This window comes from Clinocottus analis, unplaced genomic scaffold (assembly GCF_023055335.1).
Source record: "Clinocottus analis isolate CAN_PGR_092001 unplaced genomic scaffold, fCliAna1.0.p SCAF_3, whole genome shotgun sequence".
NCBI classification, from domain to species: Eukaryota; Metazoa; Chordata; class Actinopteri; order Perciformes; family Cottidae; genus Clinocottus; species Clinocottus analis.
Window position 1 is genome coordinate 12,822,968 of NW_027176042.1, and position 24,964 is coordinate 12,847,931.

The 24,964-nt window shown below is 41.1% G+C and overlaps 2 protein-coding genes across 2 annotated transcripts in view; both read right to left on the reverse strand.

Annotated features, from left to right (window-relative positions):
- Positions 1-2,613: 2,613 nt before the first annotated feature.
- Positions 2,614-5,241, reverse strand: LOC137796700 (PAK4-inhibitor inka2-like). The gene is made up of 2 exons (XM_068594785.1): positions 5,137-5,241; positions 2,614-3,700 (listed from the first exon to the last, which is right to left on the reverse strand). Exons 1-2 carry the CDS (start codon positions 5,152-5,154, stop codon positions 2,720-2,722), a joined length of 999 nt encoding a protein of 332 aa, XP_068450886.1. The 5' UTR covers positions 5,155-5,241; the 3' UTR covers positions 2,614-2,719.
- Positions 5,242-8,890: 3,649 nt separating this feature from the next.
- LOC137795999 (guanine nucleotide-binding protein G(i) subunit alpha-2-like) overlaps positions 8,891-24,964 on the reverse strand; it is a 49,932-nt gene continuing 33,858 nt past the window's right edge. The window contains exons 2-9 of the mRNA XM_068593630.1: positions 22,237-22,279; positions 18,188-18,329; positions 15,580-15,740; positions 13,022-13,150; positions 10,997-11,126; positions 10,644-10,797; positions 9,915-10,129; positions 8,891-9,808 (exon numbers count right to left, since the gene is read on the reverse strand). Of these exons, the coding sequence (XP_068449731.1) occupies positions 9,939-10,129; positions 10,644-10,797; positions 10,997-11,126; positions 13,022-13,150; positions 15,580-15,740; positions 18,188-18,329; positions 22,237-22,279 (950 nt within the window). The 3' untranslated portion in view covers positions 8,891-9,808; positions 9,915-9,938. The remainder of the gene's footprint in view (positions 9,809-9,914; positions 10,130-10,643; positions 10,798-10,996; positions 11,127-13,021; positions 13,151-15,579; positions 15,741-18,187; positions 18,330-22,236; positions 22,280-24,964) is intronic.

Sequence of the window (24,964 nt, forward strand, 5' to 3'; positions counted from 1 at the left end):
TGTGTCCCAGCAGATCTGCTTCAGATCATCTTTTGTTTATGGCAACTAGCACTAATATATGCCACAGAGTCTCACTTGCTCTGTTCAAACTGTGGGTGGCACCCATCATTCATCCTTTATAGTTTGAGAAGGAGGTATTTTATTGATCCGTGGTGAACGGCAAACTCTTGAGAAATCTTCCTGGAGCTTCTTTACCTATGTGTCTACCTTTCAGTGTCCCTCTATAAAAAAATACACTTTTATTAATCCCCTTGGGGAAATTCTTCTCTGCATTTGACCCATCCTTGATTCAGGAGCAGTTGGCTGCCCTGTGAGGCGCCGGGGACCAACGAGGGGTTAAGTGTCGTGCTCAGAGACACTTCGACGTGTGAACTGTGGGGGAACTGGGGATTAAACCGGCTACCTTGTGGTAACGGGACGACCTCTCATCCCCCTGAGCTACAGCCGCCCAAAATAGGCGTCCGGTGCATTAACAAAGTGTGTGAGCAGGACCACGGGATAATGAAGAATGAATGCTAACTAATTGCCATTATTTGCACAATAATATCTTGGTTTGCACAGAAACATTTGTATTTTAGATACAAAGCATTTAGGTCGACCCCAACTATATGTCATCACACACAGCTCCTGTTCACATGTCTGATTAATGAGGACTGACATATAACATGGTGGTCAGAGCAATGAGGGCACGTAGCGGAGGTTAGCGCTCCAGACCACGAGGAGAAGGAGATTAAACAAATCCAAATGCACAGGTAGGATGAGGTCACCTAAACGTTTTCAGGAATGTACACATATGATTGGTGATGAGCTGCTGCTTGTTACCTTGTACTCTCTTTGTACAAGGTAAATGCAAGTTTCACCCACTAGATCACAGCCTGTCCTATTTGTATGGTGCTATTCTCAGAATCTCAGAATGATTTATGGGATTCATTTTCAACTCAATAAACGTAATGAATGACTCGTGTATCTGGGTATATTTTGACCAATAAATTGGCTTCAACAACTTGTATATACCTTTCTGCCTGTTAGTGATGGTGGTTTAGTCTAATTGGGATGATTATTGATTTTCATATGCATTTATGTAATCTCAATTTATAGCAGCGAGGGACTAATTCCTACCATTGATGATGCTCGAGGTCTACTATTCTCCATACTTATTGTATATGACAGGCGCTCCTGCTATGGACATATGCATGGAGAATATGTGCTGTTGAGATGAGTAATGGCTGGATCCATTGCTTCCTCTCTCTTCTCCTCTCAACTTCTCTCCCTGAATGATTCTTAGTCAGCTGTGGAAGGTGATGTATTGACACACTTAAACAGCTGCAGACCACTGAGAACCAGCATGTGCTAAAAGAGGAAGAACCCACAGTAGAGCCAGAAAAACTTCTGGAAAACGTGAACACAGATTATTTGTTCCAAGTTATCTTCGTAAAGACGTTCAACGTTTCTATCATGGGTTGTCACACAACTCTACAAGCGTGTGTGAATGTTATTGTGCCCTGATAAGTGACATACCACCAGGAGACCTCGATAGTAAGGCTAGACTAGCGCACCCACGAAGAACCATCTCTCTTCTGTAACCTTCTGTAATCTTCTGTAACCATGCCCTTGGTATCAGCCATGATTGGTGAGGTTGCAGCAGGGAGCATGGGAATCAACACATCCTTTTTTGGGGAAAATGTTTAATCTTTATTATGTCTGGTGCCATTTCTCATTTGAATTGATGGACAAAGCGAATATGTAAAGCCAAAGGTGAAGTGATCATTAGCTTATCTTGACGTCAATGGCGTTCTTTGCGTCAGTGTTGTTTTTTACCCTCCCCAGTGCTGATAGTGCCACTAACCGATGTGTGTGGATGAGTTGATGCCATCTTTCGATCACAATAAGAGCGGCGACCAAATTAAATGAAGCAGGGGGCTATTAGTGGAATGGCATGCTTCATAAAGTAAAGGGAAGAGTAAACCTCTGCTCCATCTGCAACCAGCTGCTTCACCTCTTTCTGCACGGACACATGGGAAATTACCTCATCATGCGCACAGCGCTGTGTTGATACAGACTCTGTTTCTGGCCTGTAAATAGCTCCGTTGCCCCGTTTATAGCCTCTCCAAAGGATTTAACTTTTTGTTGAGTAAGGAGAGATGGGTTTTTTTTTGAGAACATTAAGTCCCTTGGTATCTAACAAGTGTGCTCCAAGATAGGGTCTAAAATGGATTTTACAAACTCAATTGCTCTTACTAGTCCTGGAGTGACTGCAAGTCTGCTTCTCTGGGATATCATCATGCTTTTAAATTTATCTTTTTTATTATAAAACAATTGACTATGCATTTACAAACTCCATGCCTTCCTAAAGTATTCAATTTCTAATGAAAACAAAAGAACCGTTGCGCTAGCGGCAGTAATAGCCTGCTTTAATCTGACGGTCCGGAGTCACTGTCAAACTGTAATGAGCTGTAATGAAACTCAGATGATGATGGAAGCTTCATTCAAATAAAGAAAACTATATCTTCTGGTAATTAATAATGATATTAACCAAACATACATTTCCTGTGTCACATGCAAGACATTGATAAAACAAAATAAGTAGAGTTGAAATTATGAGAACATCTTTATTTCCATTTTCTTATTCACAGCATATATAAAATGAAAAAACAGTCATATAAAAAATAAAGTGACTCAGAGGATTGTCCAGGATTGTCCATCTTTACATGGTTTTGTGTCAGACGTAGCCAAGGATATCTTTGCAGATGATGGGCTGACGACTGCGTGATTTCAAGAGGGCTGCAAAGTGGAAAAAATCAGAGTCCATCTCATTAATGCCTGAGTAAGACTGGTGGAAAAAAGGGACTTTGGGCTGCGATGCCACGACTGGACAGGACAGACGTTTGGAGGCATTTGCGGCTCTCTTAATGTGTGCGGAGTCTGTGGATCTCATCCTCACTCTGTCCTCGACACTCTTGGAGAACCCAGCCAGTTTCCTCCTCATGTTGACAAAGAAACCGCTTCCCTGTGAACTTCTTGGATTTGGCTTCAGCTCAGTGGACTCGGGACAATCTGGTAAGTCCATCCAGTTCTGTATGAGGTCTGCAAAGCTGTTGTCACCCAGCACCAGCGGTTGACGGTTGCGTCCTCTGGTCAATAAAGAGTTTGTCCAGTCCTCTGGGTCGCTGACCTCAAACGATGTCCACCTTTCCAGGCAGGCATCAGACGTGGATTTGGGTCGAACGCGTCCACTTGGTGCTCTGTTTGTGCGGAGGCAGGCTGAAGAGGACACCCGCACATTCCTGGTCCTCCTGAGAACCACTGCTTCATCCTGCCACGACGCCTCGGAGTAACCTGAATCAAACTCCAAACTTTTCTGACTGCTGGGAGAGCCCAGGCCCAGCCTGAGGCTCAGGCCTGACCGGCTGCTCGAGTCGTCCTCGTCCTCCTCCAGATGACTCGCCAGACAGCAGGCCGAGTCGTATGTGCTGGCCGTGCTGGCTTCAGACATCCGCAGGCGTGTGCGCTGCTCTCGCTGCAATGCTCGCTGCTGACAGGCACGCGCCACTGCAGAGTGGCGCGCTAAAGCTGGGAGTTGGGTACTAAGGGGTCGCCTGGCTGGAGGGCAGGTTTTGCGTAGGTGTTTCAGGTCTTGCAGTGACCTCATCATGTACTGCATCTGCTCCTGTAAGCAGTCGCCTGAGTCACGCAAGCAGAGCTGAGGAGACAAAAGAGAGAGAGAGAGAGTCAACACGCTGTCAATATATAAGCATTGATCATTTCTCAGCCTGTTGCAGGATGGATCTAATAATAAAGAGTTGAGTAAATGCAGCTTGTGGACATGCTGGGGCATGTGAATGACTTTCTTTTCGACCTGCTGATCACAGAATACAGGTCGCCAATAGACTGATTTCAACACAAAGCAAATTCAACTATCCGTTAATTTACTCGACCACACCAGCAACGTTAGTGAACGCCCTATTTTCATTGACTCAGGTGTGAGTCAACTGAAAACCCAGACGTTATTACAGGGAGAGCTGCACTCATGCAGAACCTCAACTATTTCTTTACATTCTGAGACAACTCCAGGGGCAAAGTAAAAACATCTGCAGTGCATCAAGTGGTAACTGGGGTATTGTGGATCGAGATTAAGCTACAGGGGTCCTGCCTCTTTAAAGGTGCAGAGGATCTGACTATGAAAACACGCATTAATAAAATACTCCTGTTTCCTCTCCGACTCACATTGCTGATTGGTCAGAATCAGCCAGTAAGCAGCGGTGGCTCAAACTCAAATCGGGCATAAGAGATCATGTGACAGTGTGTGTGTGAGAGTTTAAGTGTAGACGTGAAGCAAAGGGAGAAATATGAGGTCCCATGTTCTTTGTAAATACAGTCTAGGCTATTCCAGTTCCTTAACACTAAGTATATGTTTATGAATGTCATATTAGCAAGTACTACCTATATCAAATTGTTTTCTTTGTTTGAATCAGATTCAAGAACAGCATTGTAATTTAGTGTGATGCTGAGGGGCCACAGGATACAGGTTCATATGTGGCCATGGAGGTCACGTCCAACACAAGCCAACATAACTAATGTCAGTCCACTAACCTTTGAACCTGTGACGACCTTTCTGCTCTGAGTCTACACAATCCATTTAAGTATTTGACCCTGCTGCAAGACCTTCTGCCCCCACTATTCATCATAACTATGTGAGATGTTGCAAGAACTTGAGAAAGTAGCCAAAACTTCGGTTTTATACAGACGTGGAGCCAACAAAGCAGAGTGTGCGATACATATTGGAATATACTCATCAAAAGCATTGAATGTCCGTTAATAAAGACATCCACATGCTGCAGTTGATTCTGCATTTACTCGTTAATTACTCTACACAACAATAAAGCTATTGTGTAGCAACAAACTGAAACTATGGAGCATCTGAGCATCATTGACCGTCTGCTGGCTTTGTTATTTTCTCCATATGTTGGGACATACGCGGACTGATTTTCTATTTAGGTTGCACTAAATAAAGTTTATTTGTAATTTTCATGGCGTGAATATTAGACCGCTGTGTGAAATAAAAGCGTCTCAGTTTTTTTTTGTTTTTGTTTTAAAACAATAGTTAGTATAAAATTGATTAGGATAAATCGTACTCACCATCTCTTCTTCTCTCATCTGTACAACTCAGACTTGCAAGAAAAAGGATGAACCACTTTTAAAACAAGAGGACAATGTCCCGGGATCGTCCGGAAGGAGTTGCGGGCTGCAGAGTCGGCAGAGGGGAGGCAAATGTGAGACGTTCAGCCCTGCTCGTCTCCTTTTTACAGCTCCGCGCTCTGCAGCCAGTTACAGACTATTGCGCCTGAATGAGCCAATCAGAGCGCAGGAAAACTCCACGAGTCATTTACGAGCCCACCTCTGCCTGCACGCCAAACACAGGGATGCAGGGAAAAGGCCGCGATTCGAGAGAATAAAACATAATTCTTCATAATATAATCGGTGTTCTTCTCCCTCTATACGTGATGCACTCGAAGGATTTTCCAAGATTAGACAAATTATTTTTGTCAGGACGTCTTTGACTGCTTCAAATGCATCTCACTCTATCTATTTTGTTGAATTATGTGTAAAATCACAATGAAAGCCTTGCCTTGCTGTAGTACCTTTGAGTTGTTTGTGTCTTGAAGCTCAGATGTTTGTAACTCTGTTATGTGTGCAGCTCTGTGCATGATCTAATATATTAAATAATGATTTATCTTTATAATGTGCCAATTACATCCTGGATGAATTATTTGGTCTACAAAATGTCATAAACTATTGTAGACAACTTACTAGACAGTAAGATATGTATACATTGCCTTTAACTTATTTCTCTTTCAGCAGGATTGTTGCAAAGTCACATTGCTCGAAGAAAAAAAAAGCATTGAACTCCTTTTCAGAATCAGAATCAGAATCAGAATACGTTTTATTGCCACATAAGTTATCACAAACGAGGAATTTGTCTTGGCGGAGGGTGCATCATAAAACACAACAACAACAACAACAACAACAACAACAAGGAACATTTAACTGTACAAGTGAAGTATAAAAATGTGGATAAAAAAACAAGTAAATGAGTAAATGCAGTAAATGTGCAGTAAATAAGTAGCGATGCAAGTAAAATAAAAATAAAGGGGTAACGATCAATAATGATAATAATAAGAGTAAAGTTAAGTGAAGTGCACAGAATGAGGTAATAAATGTTTAAAGTGACAGATGATGAGTAAAGTGGCGAGTGACCTTCAATGTGCGATGTGGACAGATGTGCAGGGGAGAGAAGGGAGAGGAGGAAGAGGAGGAAGAGTCCTGATGGAGACAGAGTCAGTTAGTGGGGAACCCACTTTTCACTTTTCTGTCTGCTTGTAATTGTCGTAGATAGACGCTCGTCCTGCTGGCTCATTGTTCATCACTGAATCAGAGCTTAAACAAAATACCTACATGTAAATGTGATAATCTGCCCGTAATTGGGCATTCAGCCTGGAACCCATAACAGTCGTTTGGGACTCGACCTTCTATTCACACTATTCAGTTGATGGGTGTTTATGCAGATCCGAAGGGCTGAGAGCAATGCATCTGTTCATGACTGTTGGGGGTGAATCCAGATCTGATGGGCGGCTGTTCAAGAGCAGATTTGTCTCCACAGCAAGTCAAACATTAGCATCCAGGTACTTGGCATGTCCCAACCCAACACTTACTCGTCTTGTGTGGCTCATTCAGTAGAAGATTTGGTCGATTTTAAGCACTTTAATAGAGAATATCTTTTATTTTACTTTTCCATACTGAATTACTGAGTCTAATCTTTCCACATGTTTACCTGCAGCTTCAATATTGTATAAGCTACAGGACAGACTGACATGGGAGTTTGAAAAAGTCATTTGATAGAGTGCAGGGTTCAACTCAAGGCTTTTACTTTTATCAAGATTATGTTTCTAAATTATAACCATAGATGGCACCGTCTTCTCTCTCTCTGAAAGCCACCATCACATACACTCTACATTACACATTAAGTAATTACACAGGGCTTTTAATGGAATTGTGATTATTTCAATTTTCTACACAAGCCAACCTGTATTCTGATAATTCTGCTTTTAGGGATCCCTAATGGATATAATTATTGGTAATGGAACACAACCCATTAAGTCCAATGAATAGTTTACTCTCTTTCTTTATAATATTGATTTGAAAAGGCTGATGTTTTGTCAGTTTTCTCTTGACATTGCATTTGTGAGTGTTGCCGTGGTACGAGTCCCTCAGGCTGGAGCCCCAGATGAACAATAATTGTTTCTGTTCTGTTCATCCGTACAGCTCGGTCCATGTTGGTCCAACGTTCATCAGGATAAAGTTTTAGAGCACATTAAAGCAATGTGAGTTTATGTCTGTATTTAAGTGTCTTTTCACAGAGTCTCTTGTTTCTTTTACTGTTGGGTGTGCAAACACTGAAATGGTATATTGGTTTTAAGCCTGGATAACAGAGGTGGATTCTTTCAGATGAAGAACTGCAGTGCCCTCTAGAGAAAGCACTGCTTAAGGGTTTATAAAACACTCTTCAATCGAATCAAGTGCAGTTTCCCCTCCTATTTTGTTCTATGCCTGCCTGTGCTTTATTTGTTTAAAAAACTGTGGGATAAATGTGTAATAATTAAAGGTTTTCCCATGACTCTTCTAGTAATTGAAAAGAAGAATATTGATGATTTTGTGATCATAACCCAAAGAGAAATACAAGCATTTATTGAAATTCTGTGTTGCTCGTCGGGTTTTCAGTGTATTCGAGTGGTTCTCAACCTTTTTCCAGTACTCTTCAAGTAATCTAATAAAGCACACACAAAATAAAGTAGTAATTTCAAGCTTCATTTCTCCTGTTCAAGAGATGAATCACTTGTGAGTCACTTCTCTGAACTCACCATGACTTTTCTGTACAAGAGGTAGTAGCGCCGCATGTAGCAGCGGCATTTATTTCACAAAGGTTATTTCAGATAATTATGCTGTTTTACATCATAATTATCATACAATGTACATCCTTTGCTATTTATTGTTGCAGAATGATGTATAAAACCTCCTGAAAAATGTGCCGAGGTAGTTATGGACTCGACTAACACCAAAGTGTCTCTCACACTCACTGACGATCATTTTCCCAACGCACTCCAGTTAAAAGACAGACAACTGCAGGTAAAGGGAAAGATGAAGTTCAGCTCTGCAGCTGGACAAGTCAGTGATTAGATCTCGTACCAGCGTCCATGTCATGGTGTCTTAGGTTAATTACTAACTAGGTAGTCATACTGAGAAGGAACCATTTTGTTTGAGAAAAAGAAAAAGTATACCTAAAGGCAAAACTGAGCTGAATGAGACTGAACAAGCAAGCCTTAATCTCTGGAAACTATGATGCATTTACTTGAACCGTCCACTAGATGGCACCATCAGACTGTTTAAAGCCTTGTCTCCTGTAGGAAGTTGAGGATAGGTCGATATAAACCTAATTAATTATACCAAATATGTATATACACATTTAAAATAAACAAGTTAAGATCAAATACATGCGTGTTAAAAGCGATATTATGTAAATGTTTAAATAAGAAATAACATTCCTTCATCTTACAAATTAAAACACACCCGTGATTCATTTCTACACTTTTGTTGCTTGAGCCGTATTTGCTCTGGTATGACCAGTAGCTTTAGGTGTTCTATTGTACTATTATTAGACTACATTTCATCATTCAACACACTCTCTTATTCGTCACATGTGGCCACAGTAGCTGCAGTTCAGCTGGGTTACAAGGTCTTATTCATGTTTGCAATCGAACAGCACAAACGTGTTCCAATAAAATGTCAAAATAACACCACAGATAGGAAAAACAATATGCAAGAGTCAGGTGATCGCTACTTTTATTTAAATTAAATCATAAAAGACTTTTTAAAGCATTTTAATATTTACCAAAAACACTAACCTTTTTCTGAATTAGATTTTCGTCTCTCATTAATAATCACTATATATTCATAGGTGCTAGGCAGAAAATGCAAGAAAAATATAGGCGCACAGTAGGTCAAACATACTGAAAGCATATCTAGGAATCGGTTGTAAACAGAAGTCAAGGCACAAACATACTGCAACAGACATGGAAATGGTACTATGAAAAGTGACAGAATGTTAGGTACACACATACTTTAAATATCAGTTAGGATTTTTGCCATAATTTCCCCCTGCAAGTGAAGCTTCTTTTTTTTTTTCATTTCTTTTTTTCAACATTTTCATATTTTTTATTTTCATTTTGTCGGAATGTTAGATAATTTGTGCAGATTACAGAGCTAATATTTTCCATCTTGAGTCATGCAGAACAATACACGGTTTGGCTATGAATGATGAACTTATGTAAACATTATAATAAAAAAAGCACTTTCCTTTATCAATCATATTTATGTCCATGCCACTGCTTCATCTCTTAAAAAATAAGCTTCATGTGATTAAAAGTTGAATAATTTGCACAACAGAATTTCAACAGAAAGTAAAATGAATGCATTTATATAAAAAAAGTTTTCCGTCGCCTCCTCCAGGAATTGAAAATAAAGAAGAAAAATACAACAATAAAGGTTGATTTGTGTGGTCATAGCCCAAAGACTTAACGGTACGAGCGACTGGATCAGCATTCATTGAAATTCTGTGATGCTCGCCGGGTTTTCAGTCTATTAGGTGTCTTTATAAAAAGCAGATCAAAGCTGAATTCGTGGTTGGCCAGTGCAGTCATTCATGATGTGTGTATATTTCCCCTATCTTTATGGTCATCAGAACTCTTCAAGTAATCTAATAAAGCACAAAAAACACAGAATTAGTCATTTCAAACAGGCTTCATCCGGTGCCCCGTCAGAGAGCCCGATCACTCGAGTCTCCTTCATTTCTCTGAACTCACCGTGACTCTCTCTCACACATGTTTTTAGAAGAGGCCACAGTCCTTCAGGTTGTTCTTGATGATGACATCAGTGACGGCATCAAACACAAACTGCACGTTCTTGGTGTCGGTGGCGCAGGTGAAGTGGGTGTAGATTTCCTTGGTGTCCTTCTTCTTGTTCAGGTCCTCAAATTTGGTCTGGATGTAAGCCTGGGCCTCCTCGTACTTGTTAGGGCCTGAGAGACAGAGAGAGTTATGACGGGTTGAGTCTGCTTTCCAGAATCCTCAAAAAGACTCTTCTCTATGTCTGGATAAAAACATATTATTTCAACATGATAGTTTTTTTTAAATACAAAATGTTAATTGTATCATCAGTCATATTTGTCTATTTGAGGTTACTTTCTTACATTCTCACACAATACACTGCATTCATATGTTCTTTTGTGGAAAGGTAGTTTCTCACAACCTGGATTAGTAAATATAGTCGCAGATAAAGAAATAGGTACAAAAAAACAAACTATTTAGGATTTATCTTGTAGTGAACACAATGTGATTGAGTTTTTCCCAGAGAAACAGATGATTATGTCTGTGGCTTGAATGTGATGGTAATTCATAAAAAGGCACAAACGGAGAGATTTTGCTTTGTTTTTGATTCTGTTACAGGAACAAAGAAGTACAACAAGTGAAAGTGTCGCACCCTATTAACCTAACATTTAACTTGTTTTAAATAACTGAAACACGAGGCTGTACCGTTGTACTCAGGGAAGCAGATGGTCAGAGGGCTGTGGGCGATCTTCTCCTCGAACAGGTCCTTCTTGTTGAGGAACAGAATGATGGACGTCTCCGTGAACCACTTGTTGTTGCAGATGGAGTCAAACAGCTTCATGCTCTCATGCATCCGGTTCTGGGTGGGATGGGTGCAAATGTGGAGATAAAGGAATTATCACGGAGCACAACGAGGGCACATAAAGGAAATTAGTTCACTGAAACCCAACCTCTCCTCACCATTTGGGAACATCCTGGGAATGGGCTCTACTACAAATCCCATGCAAGGCTGCAAGACTTTAAAATGTTTTAACTGAAGGAGTGTAAGTTTAACTCACCATCTCCTCGTCTTCAGCCAGGACCAGGTCGTAAGCACTCATGGCTACACAGAAGATGATGGCTGTCACTCCCTCGAAGCAGTGGATCCACTTCTTCCTTTCTGACCGCTGGCCTCCAACATCAAACATCCTGCACGCACACGCACACACACACACACACACACGCACACACACACACACACACACAGAGTATAAACATGCCATTTTAAATGGGATGGCAGATGGGACTGAGGCAGGAGAATCAACACTTTTCCATGCTGACAAGCTTCAGGACCTCCCTCTGGGCATGAGCCTTCTCTCCGTCTATACAGTGAATACATTTTTGTGTCCTCGTTTCTTGAGGGTTGGGGTGTTCTGCTGCACAGGCCTTGTCATTTTTCCTGGCATTTGCTGGCATTTTGGTTTAGTGCAGTTGCTGTGGAAACAGGCGGCCTTAAGGCAGGTTGAGGCACGGCAGCGGCCGGTTTTTCACTAAGCTCCTATATGACTTATTCATGAAGATGGAAGGAACCTCGATGGATGAGGGAGAACGCTCATCTGGACACTGCCACACTGAGGATGCTCTCCATCTTTGATGGAGAGGAAGCTTTTCAGATGGCAGCTTAAGGTGGAGTGCTATCATTTGGAGCATCACAGAAAGACACATTTATTCTTCCTGCAAAGCAGTTTTTGTTCATTACGGTAGAACTTTAACTCCCACGTACAACCAGCTTTTCGCTGAGTAAGCAGAGCTCATTATAACAGTGACACACTTAAGACTGTTTACCTCAAGAGTGCGCACATCTCCAGCGATGCTTACGCCAGCTAAATATATCATGGCAGCGCAGCACGAAAGAGGTGCTTGAGGTAAACACATGCTCGTTGGATTTTGTCCAACTGTCTTCCAAAGAGAAATAAAATAAATCAAGAATAAATATGAGTCTGAAATATGACACAATAGCCACAGAAGCACACACACCATGTAATTTCCACTGCCTTGTTAAAGCAGCAGTAGTGATGAGTAGTATGTGTGTGGCTTTATTTCATTGTCTCAATGGGGAATATATATAATGTCAGAACACATAAACACAATGACGAAGCACTTAAATTGTAAAAACAAGACGTCAGAGAAGCAACTGAGATCTACAACAATCTCACGCATATATATTGTTTATGTGGGAAAGCGAAACATAAATTTTGTTTGTACATCAATGAAGGTTAGAACAGTGTTGAGCAGAGCAACTTGTTTGGGTAAAGACATCTTTATCTCAGCGGCTAAAAGCAACTTCACAAATTTGAAAACAAATGTTTTCCTGTCTTGGAACTTTATTGACTTTCCAAACAATATCATTGTGCGATGTCAAACACAAAGAACACACTGAGTAAAAACATAGACGCATGCCTCTTAAGCGCAAACAGATTTTCCATAGTCGGCAAAATCTGTCATTGATGAGCATTACTGTCAACAGCAGTTCATGTTTTCACAACACATGCATTTTTGATGGCTCACTAATAGAGTTTTGAATCCTTCATCATTATCTTTAATTAACTCAGGAATGCACCGAGGACATGTTGGAGAACAAAAAGGGTTTCAATGCTTTCGCAATGAGTTTTATTATAAAATATTTTAGGCAACCGTCAGAACAATCCAAACAGAAATGTGTTGACATACTACAGATGGTGAGTTTGAGCTGAGTCAACTAATTCCCACCTGCTGCGCCTGAGTCCTGAAGGCATCTCATCCTCTCTGATTTGAATTACTACACATGATCTAAAAAAATAAGCTACTAAATACAATATATGTCCTCTGCTGTGTGAAATAGCTTTTCATTTCATGGAAGAATATTAGCAGAGGCTGTTCAGATTCAGATTCAATTTTATTGTCATTGCACAGAGTACTGTGACGGTACATTAGGAGGGCAGAACCTTTGGCAGGTGAAATGAAATGTTGAGCTGCACAATATAAACTGATCTGTACCTCCAACAATTGTAACAGTGCTTCACAAAATGAGCGGCTGAGTAAAAACTGTTAAAGGGGGATCTTACTTGAAGTGCAGGTCCTTGAAGGTGAAATGCGTCTCCACAATGCCGGTGGTCTTCACTCGGGTCCGCAGCACATCCTGCTGAGTGGGGATGTAATCCGGCTTGCCTATCCTCCCCAGGTCATTTAGGTAGCTGATGGGAACACGAACAAATATAAGGTATATAAAATTGATCTCACAGCTAGAAAGGGCTTTTAAGGTGTCAGGGTTATAAGTCTCATCTGTTCTTTCACAGAGACATGAGAAGGACTCACGCGTCTCATGCGGGCCCTCTAACAGCCCTGTGTGGTCTCAGCACAGTCGGGTTCAAATTCACAGTCATATTACATGATGAGCTGTCACAGAACAACACACGGCCGCTGCTCACGCCATACGAACTCACACAGCCACCCTGTTTCACTTCACTTTTTTATGTCCATTTTAATTCATTGCAATTGTGTATAAGGTAAGGAAACATTTTCTGAAATGTTGTACCTGCTAAATGCAACAGTCACACTCACAATTCATTCATTGGTAATTGGAGAGTCTAGTTGTTGTCTGTGAGAACCAACCACGCTACAGACAGAGAGGCCAAAGAGAGGCTTCACATCCTATGGTCAGCAATGTAAACACTAATTCCTGCCAAGGGACACTGAGATGCACAGTGACTTTTGTTTAAGGCGTCTGATAAACTATGACAGCCGACTATCAAACGACTATTTATTCTGCCATTAAATATAATGCGTTGACATTCTGTTTGGTTTGACAACATTGTCTGCATATTTTTGGTTTATTATTGTATTTGGAAGAAACTGTGTGTGTGTGTGTGTGTATGTGTGTGTGTGTGTGTGTGTGTGTGTGTGTGTGTGTGTGTGTGCACAAATATGGCCAAAAAAATCTGGCTTTTCAGGCCAGCATGCTTAAAACCTGATAAAAGCACTAAATACATGACCACAATCAACGTTTACACATATAGTGTTACCATGGGAGACACACAATAAGCCAAATATGTTTTATGTAATTCTTTCAGCACCATATTCAACTGCTTAAAAGAGAATGGGTTGTATAACAAAGTGTTGGTGCTGAAGCCGCGGCCCGAGTGTAGATATTAGAGACTCAGTTTAATCATTATCCGGCTCCCCGCGGAGAGGTTTAGGCTGCTTTTGTAGTCCACACATCAGGGATTGTAGCACTACTTGATGTGGCCCAGGATTTATACGCCTTGAAGATTAATTGAATTTGTTCAGATTACATTCTCATAAAAAAGGTAATCCACTGCAGGTGACAGAGAATCATCAATAGCCAATCAATAATTTAATAATGATTTCACAATAGATTTTAAAACCACTACGCTACGTTTGGTAATTTTGTACTAAGAGACAAAAATAGAGACATGATGTGGAGACATTAGAGAATTCATATTGCTCCAGACACAGAACAGGTCGAGTGTGAGGAGAGAACATTTACTTTTTACACATCCAGACAAATGAAAAGATCCTCATTCTGGAAAAAAATTGCACTCGGTTATTTTCAGAGTGCACAGTACATGTCTCTTTCTATCAAACCAGTGAGAGAGAAAAGAAAGGTCTCTGTTAATGGGAGCTGTGCAAACCCTCTCTCTCTGTATCTTCCGCTCCCTTTCTCTGACTCTCAGCAGGTGCTCTGACATGGATTATGGTCCAGTACCAGACTCATTAGTCCTCTCTTACAGCAACCGACTCTCTCAGGGCCCTACAAAGTCAGAACAATCTTTCGATAAATGTGTCCGAGCGGTATGCTTCCAGGTCCTCTCGGCTTTAACAAGAGCAATGAAGCAAAGATGGAGAAGTTGTGATTGTAGCGGTCAACACAAAGATAGAACAACATCACTCCTCCTGGAAGTTAAATACAGTCGGTACTGCAAAGCAATCATTTGTATAAGACGTAACACTCCCTTGACATTTTACAGCACATTCGAGAGGTGTCACAGTATTATCGAAGGCCTTGTGTATTAAATAGAAAGCAGTGCAGTCATTTCCTGCGGCAGCTTGCAGGCAGCTGGTTGTCCACGAGGCTGAAGCTCTCCGTTTTCACTGGATTTCCATTTCAAAGCAGCAGTACCTCCCAACAGGCTGGAGCGATAACCACCTCTCAACCAGTAGCCTCTTACAATTACCTCGCGCTCTCCCTGTTATTATACTGGTACATTATAACGCATCCAAAAACCCTGAGTGCTCAGGAGCGCCATTGAGGTAATTAAGACCTGCAGAGAGAAGCTGAGGTCGCTGTGTTGTTGCAGATTAACGATGTGATTGGTATTAAAATCGAAAGTCACTTGTTAAACCAAAAAATAATGCCTTCCGTTATAATAAATGCAGCTGCGCTTATTGGGCCCTTCTCCACTGTCATGCTGAGAAAATTAATAATATGAGAAATGATAGCAGAAAAAGCCTTTGAGCTACTAAAGCAGACACGAGCAGTTGTGGTGCTGGTAGTATTACATCTGGTCACCAAGGTGTTCTGTGCACAATAATGGTCGTTTTATTTTGACACAATGCTCCATATATTAGCTTTGATGTTATTTGATGTTAGAAAAGCACTCACTAAGCTGCTGAGTCATTGAGCTGGTACTCTCTGGCCCGTGTGAAGCAGCTCTGGACACCGCCGTCAGCCCACAGTCGTTGGATGACGTTGGACAGATCTTCTGGCAGGATGCCCTGCTCCTCTGCTGCTGCTGACAGGGCAAACAGCTGGCGGGCATCGTCCTGACAAGAGAAGACGCAAACCATTAGATAAGAAAATGTGAACGTATATCAACCCTCGTTATTGTTCTCCAATGGACAAAGCGGATAAGTTTGACATGCTATATTTAGGACTTTCACTTCATATGGCGAGTTTTCCACTCATGTATTGCACAGCATTTTCTGCATTGATGTGCTGGACATTAACATTAATCAAGTTTGTCAGTAATTCTCAGAAAACTGCCAAATTAAGAGCTGCAGCTTTCTTTCGTTGCAGGTATCCAGTTAAAAACACCGTCCTCAATCCGTTTACTTGAAGATTAGAGCTACAACCACTGGAAAGCATTCCATGATGGAAAGAAAGACTGCATTTGTTTTGCATGTGGTGTAATGTGAAGATTTTACATGGCATATCAATAACTGTAAGCTTCCTCGACCAATCACTTCACACAAAAGGGAAGAGAAGAAATAGAGTACAGTAAACCAAAGAGTGAGGAATAATATGACTGGAAAGCATGCATCCATCATTGGCACTGGGCCAACACACAGCCATCTGCCATCAAACTGCATTGTAATGAATCCGCCTACAACGGTGCAGTGGCATGGAAAAACATACGCATCAAATGGTAGGCGTCTAACAATATTAACACTAATAGCATTTACTTGCCTTTATTACTCTGAGACATCGATAATGAGTAAAGCAAGGAGGCGTTTACTGAAATTCTGCAAACAAACTTAGTTGATACTCTCGAGAAGAGAATCGTCCACAGCTTACGTCACCTCTATCTCACTACTCTGACCCTTTGTGTTTGACACAGAACAAGGGTTGGAGAGCAGACTTCCATGTATTAGTTAACCATTGGCTGACCCTCCACGTTATCTCAGCTGTAGGTCACAGTAAGTAAGCAGCTCTTTACTTTGTACCAAGTGAAAGTCATCAAAATTCTGTAACAAACACAAGCAGTATTAAATGGACGTCAGAAGAACACAATGCAGAATACCATGGATTTGCATTTTTTTATACTCTTCAATGTATTTTGTCTGCTCCTCTTGTGCCCCCATGAGATGTGTTGATGAGTTTAGCTTTGTAGAGTGAAATCAATTTTCCCCAGGGGGACACTTTCCCTCACCGTCCCAAATAATATACCTTTAGGTAACATGAAACAGTTTTAAGATACAGTCATGGAAATGTCTGCAACTTCTGATGTGAAAGCAGTTGACAGTGGGTCATGGAAGAAGTGAAACTCATTTGCTAAAATTCTAACGTGACCTATCTGTATTGATGCACTCAACCAACTACTATTTGGTTACCAATAGTTTGTAGCTATCAATACGTTTGGCCAACAATGACAGCAGTTTGTTTCTTGTAAAAATAAAGAGATCAGACAAACCAGCTTAGTCACACACAGATTTCAGAATATTGCTGAATGCTGGCTCCGGCTGTGAGACAAATATTGTCTTTTTAATTGAAATCTGTGAAAGGTTCCAGGATACTCAAATAATTATGTAGGCCATTGCAGTGTGTGTGTGTGTGTGTGTGTGTGTGTGTGTGTGTGTGTGTGTGTGTGTGTGTAGGGAACGTGGGGGGTTATTCAAATAAACTAATTCACTCAGTCCAGCAGAACTTGTCATGCAGAGCTCGCTCCCTTGGCAGAGCCAATCCTGAAAATATACGAGGTGGTCAAAAAGCTCTTTCCACATAAAACACATGTTTATCCAACTCTTCTGGAATGAAGGTCAACAGAGAGAAGGAGATTTTGAGAGAACAAAACTATCGAACATGGAGATACAGTAAATATTATTATCATTAGCATCAACTGATCTGTGAGAATATAAAAATTGCATTGATGAGATAATGGGTCCCGATAAAAAGTAATTTTCTCCTCTAATGAGTAATGCCCGAATCTTCATTCTGTCATCTTATCTCCCTGTGTGTAGTCAATGTATTGTTCCTCTTAAAAGCTCTCACACACATACAAGCGGGGACAGACCATGCATGGCCCTGCTGGAGTGAGACTGTCACATTGCACTTAGGAGAATTCTTGAGCTGCATAATTTCTGCTGCCTCAAATCCTCGAGGCTAGATATGGGGGGTTAGAAAGAAGGCAGAGTGCAGGCTTTGGTGACGATTAGTGGAGATGATATCACTGAGCGCAGTGCCGCTATATTACACTGAACCTATTCAGGTTCCCAGTAGGTTTGGTTACCTTCTTTAACATGAAAACAATATGGCAAGTGAAGCTACCGTATGGCTGTTTTTAAATGCATCTGTAATATGTTTTCATGCCGCAAATATTCTTTAAATCAATTTAAAAAGATGCACATTGGTTGGAGATGCTTGCAGCAACACAATCTTCTTCCTACGACAACACTGCCGTCTCGCTGTAGTTCAAATATAATTTCATTTCCGTTTTTCTGCTGCAGAAGGTGATGACATTCAAAAAGTTTAAACTTCAGTATCAGAGACCTACCGCTCTGGTAGCTTCCTCATAGTCGATCTTAAGGTTGGACATGGCTTTGATGATGGCCATAATGGACTGGATTGTGTTGCTGTAGACAACGGCTCTGTACTGCTTGCACTCATCTTCTGAGTATCCGTCCTCATGGATAATCCTGAAAACAGACCAGACGAAGGGAGGGGAAGAGCAAGAGACAAAAAAAGATCAGTATGTAATTCATGCTGAAAACACAACGTCACCATGAAACACAGTAAGGACGATAATACTAACGATTACATACATACAACGGTGTAAATTGTTGACTCTCCCCAGCTTCTTCCCAAGAGCTTGCAAAACAACTCATAAAACCAAATTAAAAAGTGTACATTTAGTTGATATTTCATTAAATTAATCAAAAATGCCTCATTCCTCCATGTATGAGATCAGAAATCACAATACTGCTTATTTGAGGTACAGGGGTAATTCAAATGTTTTTGTTTCTAACTCAGCTAGAGGACACTAGAGCAAATATTGACTAGCGTTTGAAGCTGTGGAAAGAGCATAAGAGAAAGAGGCATGGGGATGACAAACAACCATCTCCCTCGGCCCATCTCGGTCCAGAGAGCAGAGTCACACAGCCAGGGCGCTCATTGGCTGTGATGAAATGAATGGGACCTTATTAAAATGCAAGGGAGCCCACTGTGCGACACTGGGACACGCAGCCAAGAGCACTGAAAGCCGGCAGTGTTTCCCCCATATCCAAACAACACTTCCAATAATTTCATACAATGATTTGATTGACTTGGTTGTGAAGCACTTTGCAAACATTCTTTTTGTTTTAATCCTATTGCAGTCTCACATCATGTGGACAAGGTGTGGCTGGACACAAAGTGTGATGTTGTGCTATTTACGCTGTAACACATTAAATGTGAAGACACTGTATAACACTTTCAGTGAGCAACACCCACTAGTATTAAAGGAAAAGAGTATCACCAGATGTTTCATATAACGCAAGATTAGATATTATGTCGATGTAAAAGCATTGTTGATGAAGACGGTCGTGGCTACATGCCGGACATGATGAGGCAAAGGGCTGTAAATTCATCTTTGTTCATTGGCTAGATAAAACGTAAAACCATTGCACAATAATCTATGAATAACAGCTCAAAGTGTTTTCTGTTAAATTAATGCAAAGAAGGAAAGGTACATTCTGAAAACCTTTCATAAACAATCCATTTACGAAACCGACGATGAACAGCCTGAACCGTCTGCAACAATTTAAAAGACACGGTTGTTTCCTCAAACCTGACAACAATTATAATAATATTCCTTGAGCACTGAAAGCACTGACATGTATACACTCGCTCACCATTTACATCTGTGAAGAAATAGGAACTCTGTGTCCACTTTTCTCCTTTTGGTCAAAGATTTTCCACCAGTAGCTCCTGCATGAAAAGTGGTCTAAAACGACTGTTGTGTCACACAGTCTGTAGGTAGAATTTTGCTCATCAGATTTTACTGTAACATGTTGAGTATGTTAAATATATCCTTCACACTTAAATTAGACAAACACAAGTAAAAAGTTGGCCATCGAAATCATATTGTAGACTTTCTGAACTGCTTCCTCCTCATTTAAATATTTCATTGACGCTTTGTTAAAAATAACTTGCGAGCGCATTGATAACCAGGGGTACATTTTCAGTAGGACACAATACAACTTTATTAAATTGATAAATCCCATTATTAGTGCTGTCACATCCTGTGACGGTCATATTTTTGTAGGCATAATCATCCTTTTTGTCACAACATCGAAGACTAGTGTCAACCAAGGGGATTTTTCTAAATTCTTCTGAACAACTTCAAAGCCAGATTAAAAGACACCCCATCATTAGCGCATCAGTTTCCTGTGACACACAGGATAACTGATCTTCTCTCAGACGCATAATGCATCCTTGTGTCAGAATTATGAATAGAAAAATCCCACACATAGTATCTCTGAAATCTATTGTTTTCCAGCTTACAAAAAAGAAAAACAACCACAAAATGTTTCCACTCACAAGTCTAATTTGGAACTGTTTGTTCCATTTTCAGGGAACCAAAATGCACTTGTACTCATCTATGAGCGCAGAGATGACAGTGGTGTTGTGCTTATTGAACTTTAGTGTCAGCTAAAGGGCTCGATAGACTTTTTCGCGACAATTATCTTGACATGCCAGATCCAGGGCCCGAATGTATATGAATCATTCATGTTAATAACGATGTGTGTTTTTGTTAATGATGTATCAAAAGAAAAAGCATCAAGCGTGTAGGTGTTCACTGATGTGTACAAACAGCGTTTCTGAGAGATTTATCACGTTGCTTCAGTCAGTGTAGCAAAACTAAATAGGGAGACTAACGTTGAGTCATCAGCTGTGGAAATGCACATGAAGCACCATCCTGTTATAAGAAGGGAGGTTTTGAGAGAGACTGATCAGAGGGAACCTTCATTAATGCTCCATTACACAGTAATCAGAGTTTAGGCTACACAGAAGACAACATCACTACTCTTCTACTAGACCTGCCAGTTGTTGTTGGTCATGTTAAACCGTCTCTTTGATTGCTAAACTGGGAACATTTGGATTATTGATTTGAAAACATCCTCCCACAGTATGTTTTAAGTAGCTCATTTTATCTTTATGTAGCGAGCTATTATGATTTTGTTTTAAAAAACATCTTCGAGAAACCTTCGGGATGAAAGCAAGAACAATCAGGAAATCTGCAGACGCTGGTTAATCGTGACATGACTCACTGTCTGTCTTTCAAACATTGTGCACTTGTATAATTATTTCTGCTCAGCATTGTAAATGTGTAAAACGAATCATAATTCACCAAACACATGTTCAATTTATTGGCTTGAATTGTTACTTGAGTATGACATTTTACAGCATTTCAAGACCAGCTTCATTATCTTTCTAGTATTTTAATCTTAAGTAACAAGCAGACGATCGAGTGTGGAGGTTGAGGGCGGGTAGTCGTCCTATCAGCTGAAGGACAAGATCATGATGATGTTTCAGTGCAGAGAACCACTGAAAAGTATCGTTTGCACAACCCAACTAATGTCTCCTGTCCTTAGCAAACGCTTGCCAGAGCCTTGCAACAACAATGGTGGGCTTTTTTTGCAAGGATCATTCTGAATTGAACAATTGCATCAACCTGACCAGGAGCACAGATGAACCCCGGTATCTGTTGAGAGCCGTGTTTAGTGCAGTAGAGTAATGTACAGATGTCAGAAGACATCTGTCTTCTGACATGTGACTGAACTCCCCGATCGATTTGGTCAATCACTTAACAACCGCTTCTCTCCTCCATGAGGCTGGTGATAAACGTTCATGGTGCAATGCCTATTAGGGGCCTATTTCAAGCTTGCTGGCTCTGAGCTGAGCAGTGCCAAGCGAACAGAGCCAAACTCTTTTCATTACTCATCATATCAGCGAGCTAAAAGATTGTAATTGTCAGAGGGGGACCGCCCTGTATACAATATCAGCTGCGAAACGAAGAGGAAATAGCAATTCAACCTTTTTCTTGTGCTCTTGCAGCAAAATAGTGTCTCACCTCATATAGGCTGTATGTTGAAGTACTTTATTAGAACCTAGTACATCTAGTCAGATAACAATCGTAACTCTTGGTCCTCATTAAGACCCACTGCAGAAGAACTGCTCCACAAACTCCCAACCCTCCACTGAGACTGTCGTTTCCATTCTGACAATTATGCTTTTATTCTTGCGTTTCCATTTAGGTTTTTTTTATGTACAAATTAACAACATTGTTAATGGGAGCCGATGAAACATGAAAAAGGACCAGACATTAAAAGTTAGAGTATTTTGAGGAGAGACGACATTTGTGCGGCACGCTGGCTTGGATATCTACGAATTAATGTGCTGCTTTAATTATTCAGTCTAAGTTTATGCAGTAGATACTGATAATCAAATACATGTTGGAAAATCATTGATGTGTAATTACTCCAAATACAGTTAATTGTGAAACCATGTATTAATTAGTCAGAGATGATGGGAGGAAAAGCAAAACAATAAGCAGTCACTCACTTCATCTGCTTCACAATGGTGCTCTTGCCCGACTCTCCAGCACCTGCAGAGAGAACAAAAACAGGCAAAGGTTAAAAATACACTCCCGTTGGTTGAGAAATGTAAACAGGCAGCCACCGAGGCCGTCTCACATCTGGACCCTTGTCTTGCTCCCCTCCCTTTGCCTCCTAGTTTCTCCTTCAGCTCTTCAAGACATCTCAGTTCTCATTTCCATCCAGGACAGGCCTCCTGCTCTCGCTTACTGTACAGGGATTCTACACCTTCAGTTATAAATCAGTCACTTCTATTTCTGTATGATTTAAAATGGTCATACAGAACGCTCTCATCCTCGAAAGGAACAAAAAACACCCGCCATCATATTCCCCTCTTTTTATTAAGCCACTTTATTGATGTTAACATTTTGATGGAAACATCTTGCACTGACAGGATATGCGCTTTTCTTATCCACTGCTATGTTTATTCTCATAGCCTGAGGCCAGAAAGAGCGCATCTGCCACAAGGAATCTAACACCACGTACGCACGAACACACGCACACGTACACACACATACACGCACACACCCAGGGGTGACTGTCAGTGTACTCTCCATTCGTACTCGCCTGGGGTCTTTCTGGGATGACCCTCAAAATACACGACTACGCAGCATGCACAGCGGGGCCTCTGGGTAGGAATGAGCAAAGATAGTTTCCATGGACAGCTGTCAGCTCCTACTCCTCCGTGGAATATAAGCTCAGACTGGCTGATAGACGAGAACGTGTTGGTTTGACTCGCAATAAAGACACTTCTAACAAATATCCAATAGATTTTGACAGTCTCAAGGTGTTTTATTACGCGCCTTGCTGTGCGTCAAGGCTGACCAAATGTGGCCAGAAATGTAACAAACCCAAAGAGAGTGGGCGCACGGGTTCTGGATGAGTGATTGTACCTGCAAACACATTGTGACATTCTCTATTTAACATCCACCTCATGGTTCCAAAGTCCTAACTCTCCCCACCAAGCAATTTGCAAGTCACACTGTGCTGAAGCGCTCATCCATCTGCTGTACAGTCTGTGGGCGATATTGTTAAGCAGAAGGAAAAGCAAGGAACAAATGCTCTCTCTCTCTCTCTCTGTCTGGCTCATCGCATACCTTAAATTCAAAACTGTAAACAGATTCGTACTGAAAAAAAAGGGAAATAACTAAGATGCAGACTGATTCAGTGGAAATGAGCAGTGTGCATTCCATATAAATCCAGTAGATGGAATACTGTGTGGAAAATAAATCATTACAGACAAGCTTTGTTTGATTTAAGCTGGTTAAAACCACAATATTGGTTTGAAGCCAAAAAGGCCATCAAAATAGTTGCCTCTTAAAAAATATCGAATAGGTTTAAGAACTAATATGGCAAACTAATCATTTTCTCATTTTGCACCGCACAGCAAGAACAGAGTTCCTGGAGCCTCTACGACGTCGAAGCAGTAGATATGAGAGTCTGGAGCGAATCTGACCGACCAGGCCGAGCTAGCAACCATTTATCTCATCTAACACGTGCTCGCGCACACACTCACACTCACACTCACACACACACACACACACACACACACACACACACACACACACACACACACACCTGAAAGTAGTAAACATGCCCTTTGGAGTTTGTCCTGAAGCTGCTAACAGTTAAGAGATGAGTGGTGTAGTTTGGCACATACCTTGGTGCCGTTGCTGATTTGGTTAACAAACAGGTGGCAGCTCTCTTTATTGAATAATACAAATACACTTCAGCTCCTTGTACCGCAGAGTCCAAGACAAATTTCTCTGAGCGGGACAATGAAGTTCATTGCATCGTCAACTTTGAACATTCTCGTTTTTTTTTTTTTACTTTTCGCATATGGAATATGCCTGAAGTTCAAATTAAACAACTTTAAAGTCTGTTTTTCGTCACATAACTTCAAAGTGACAGGACAACACTCTGAAAAATGGATTGAGTGGGGTTTTATGTACTCCAAAAACAATGAACAATGCATTGCTGCTACCGTAATCCTTATGAGCACTTCAGTGACCTCAATGTACTGTACACATACATGTATGCAGAGGCAAGTGACATCTTTCACTGCGCAGTTAACTTTAATATTGCATACTTGCTCGCTGGCGGTAAAAGGCTGCTGACAACTGTACATGCACTTGTACTTTAATAAGAAGGTTTGCAGAATTCCTGCAGGAATGGACACACTTCTTTTCTAAAAATCAATCTTTAACCTGATAAAACACACACTGAGTAGGACAGCTGGGTCTGCTGAGGAGTCATAGAGGATACTGTCGCTTATTTGTGTGTGCAATCGCTCTCAAGATTGGGGCAATACGTGTTTGCTCCTGCTGGTGGTTCTGTGGGGAGAGGCGGTGGCAGGAACTCAGGTCCTGATGACAGTTGGACTCGTATCACTGATCCTGTCGCTATTACACAACACACTTTGTCTGATCTGTGGCTAATATTGCATTATCACCATAGCTCCTTTTGGACCGTGCAGGCTGCATGAACATAAACACACACAAACGTGTGCACACACATGCACGTGCACACACACACACACACGCATGCACCATTTTCACATGCCCTATTGATACTAGTACGTTCTAAAGATTGTTTAGAAGATATTGTATGACTCAGCACTGAACAAGCTTCTCTTTTCCGTAAGCTTTAACCTCCAACTGCCGGCCTCGGTGACTGAATGGACCTTAGTCATCGTC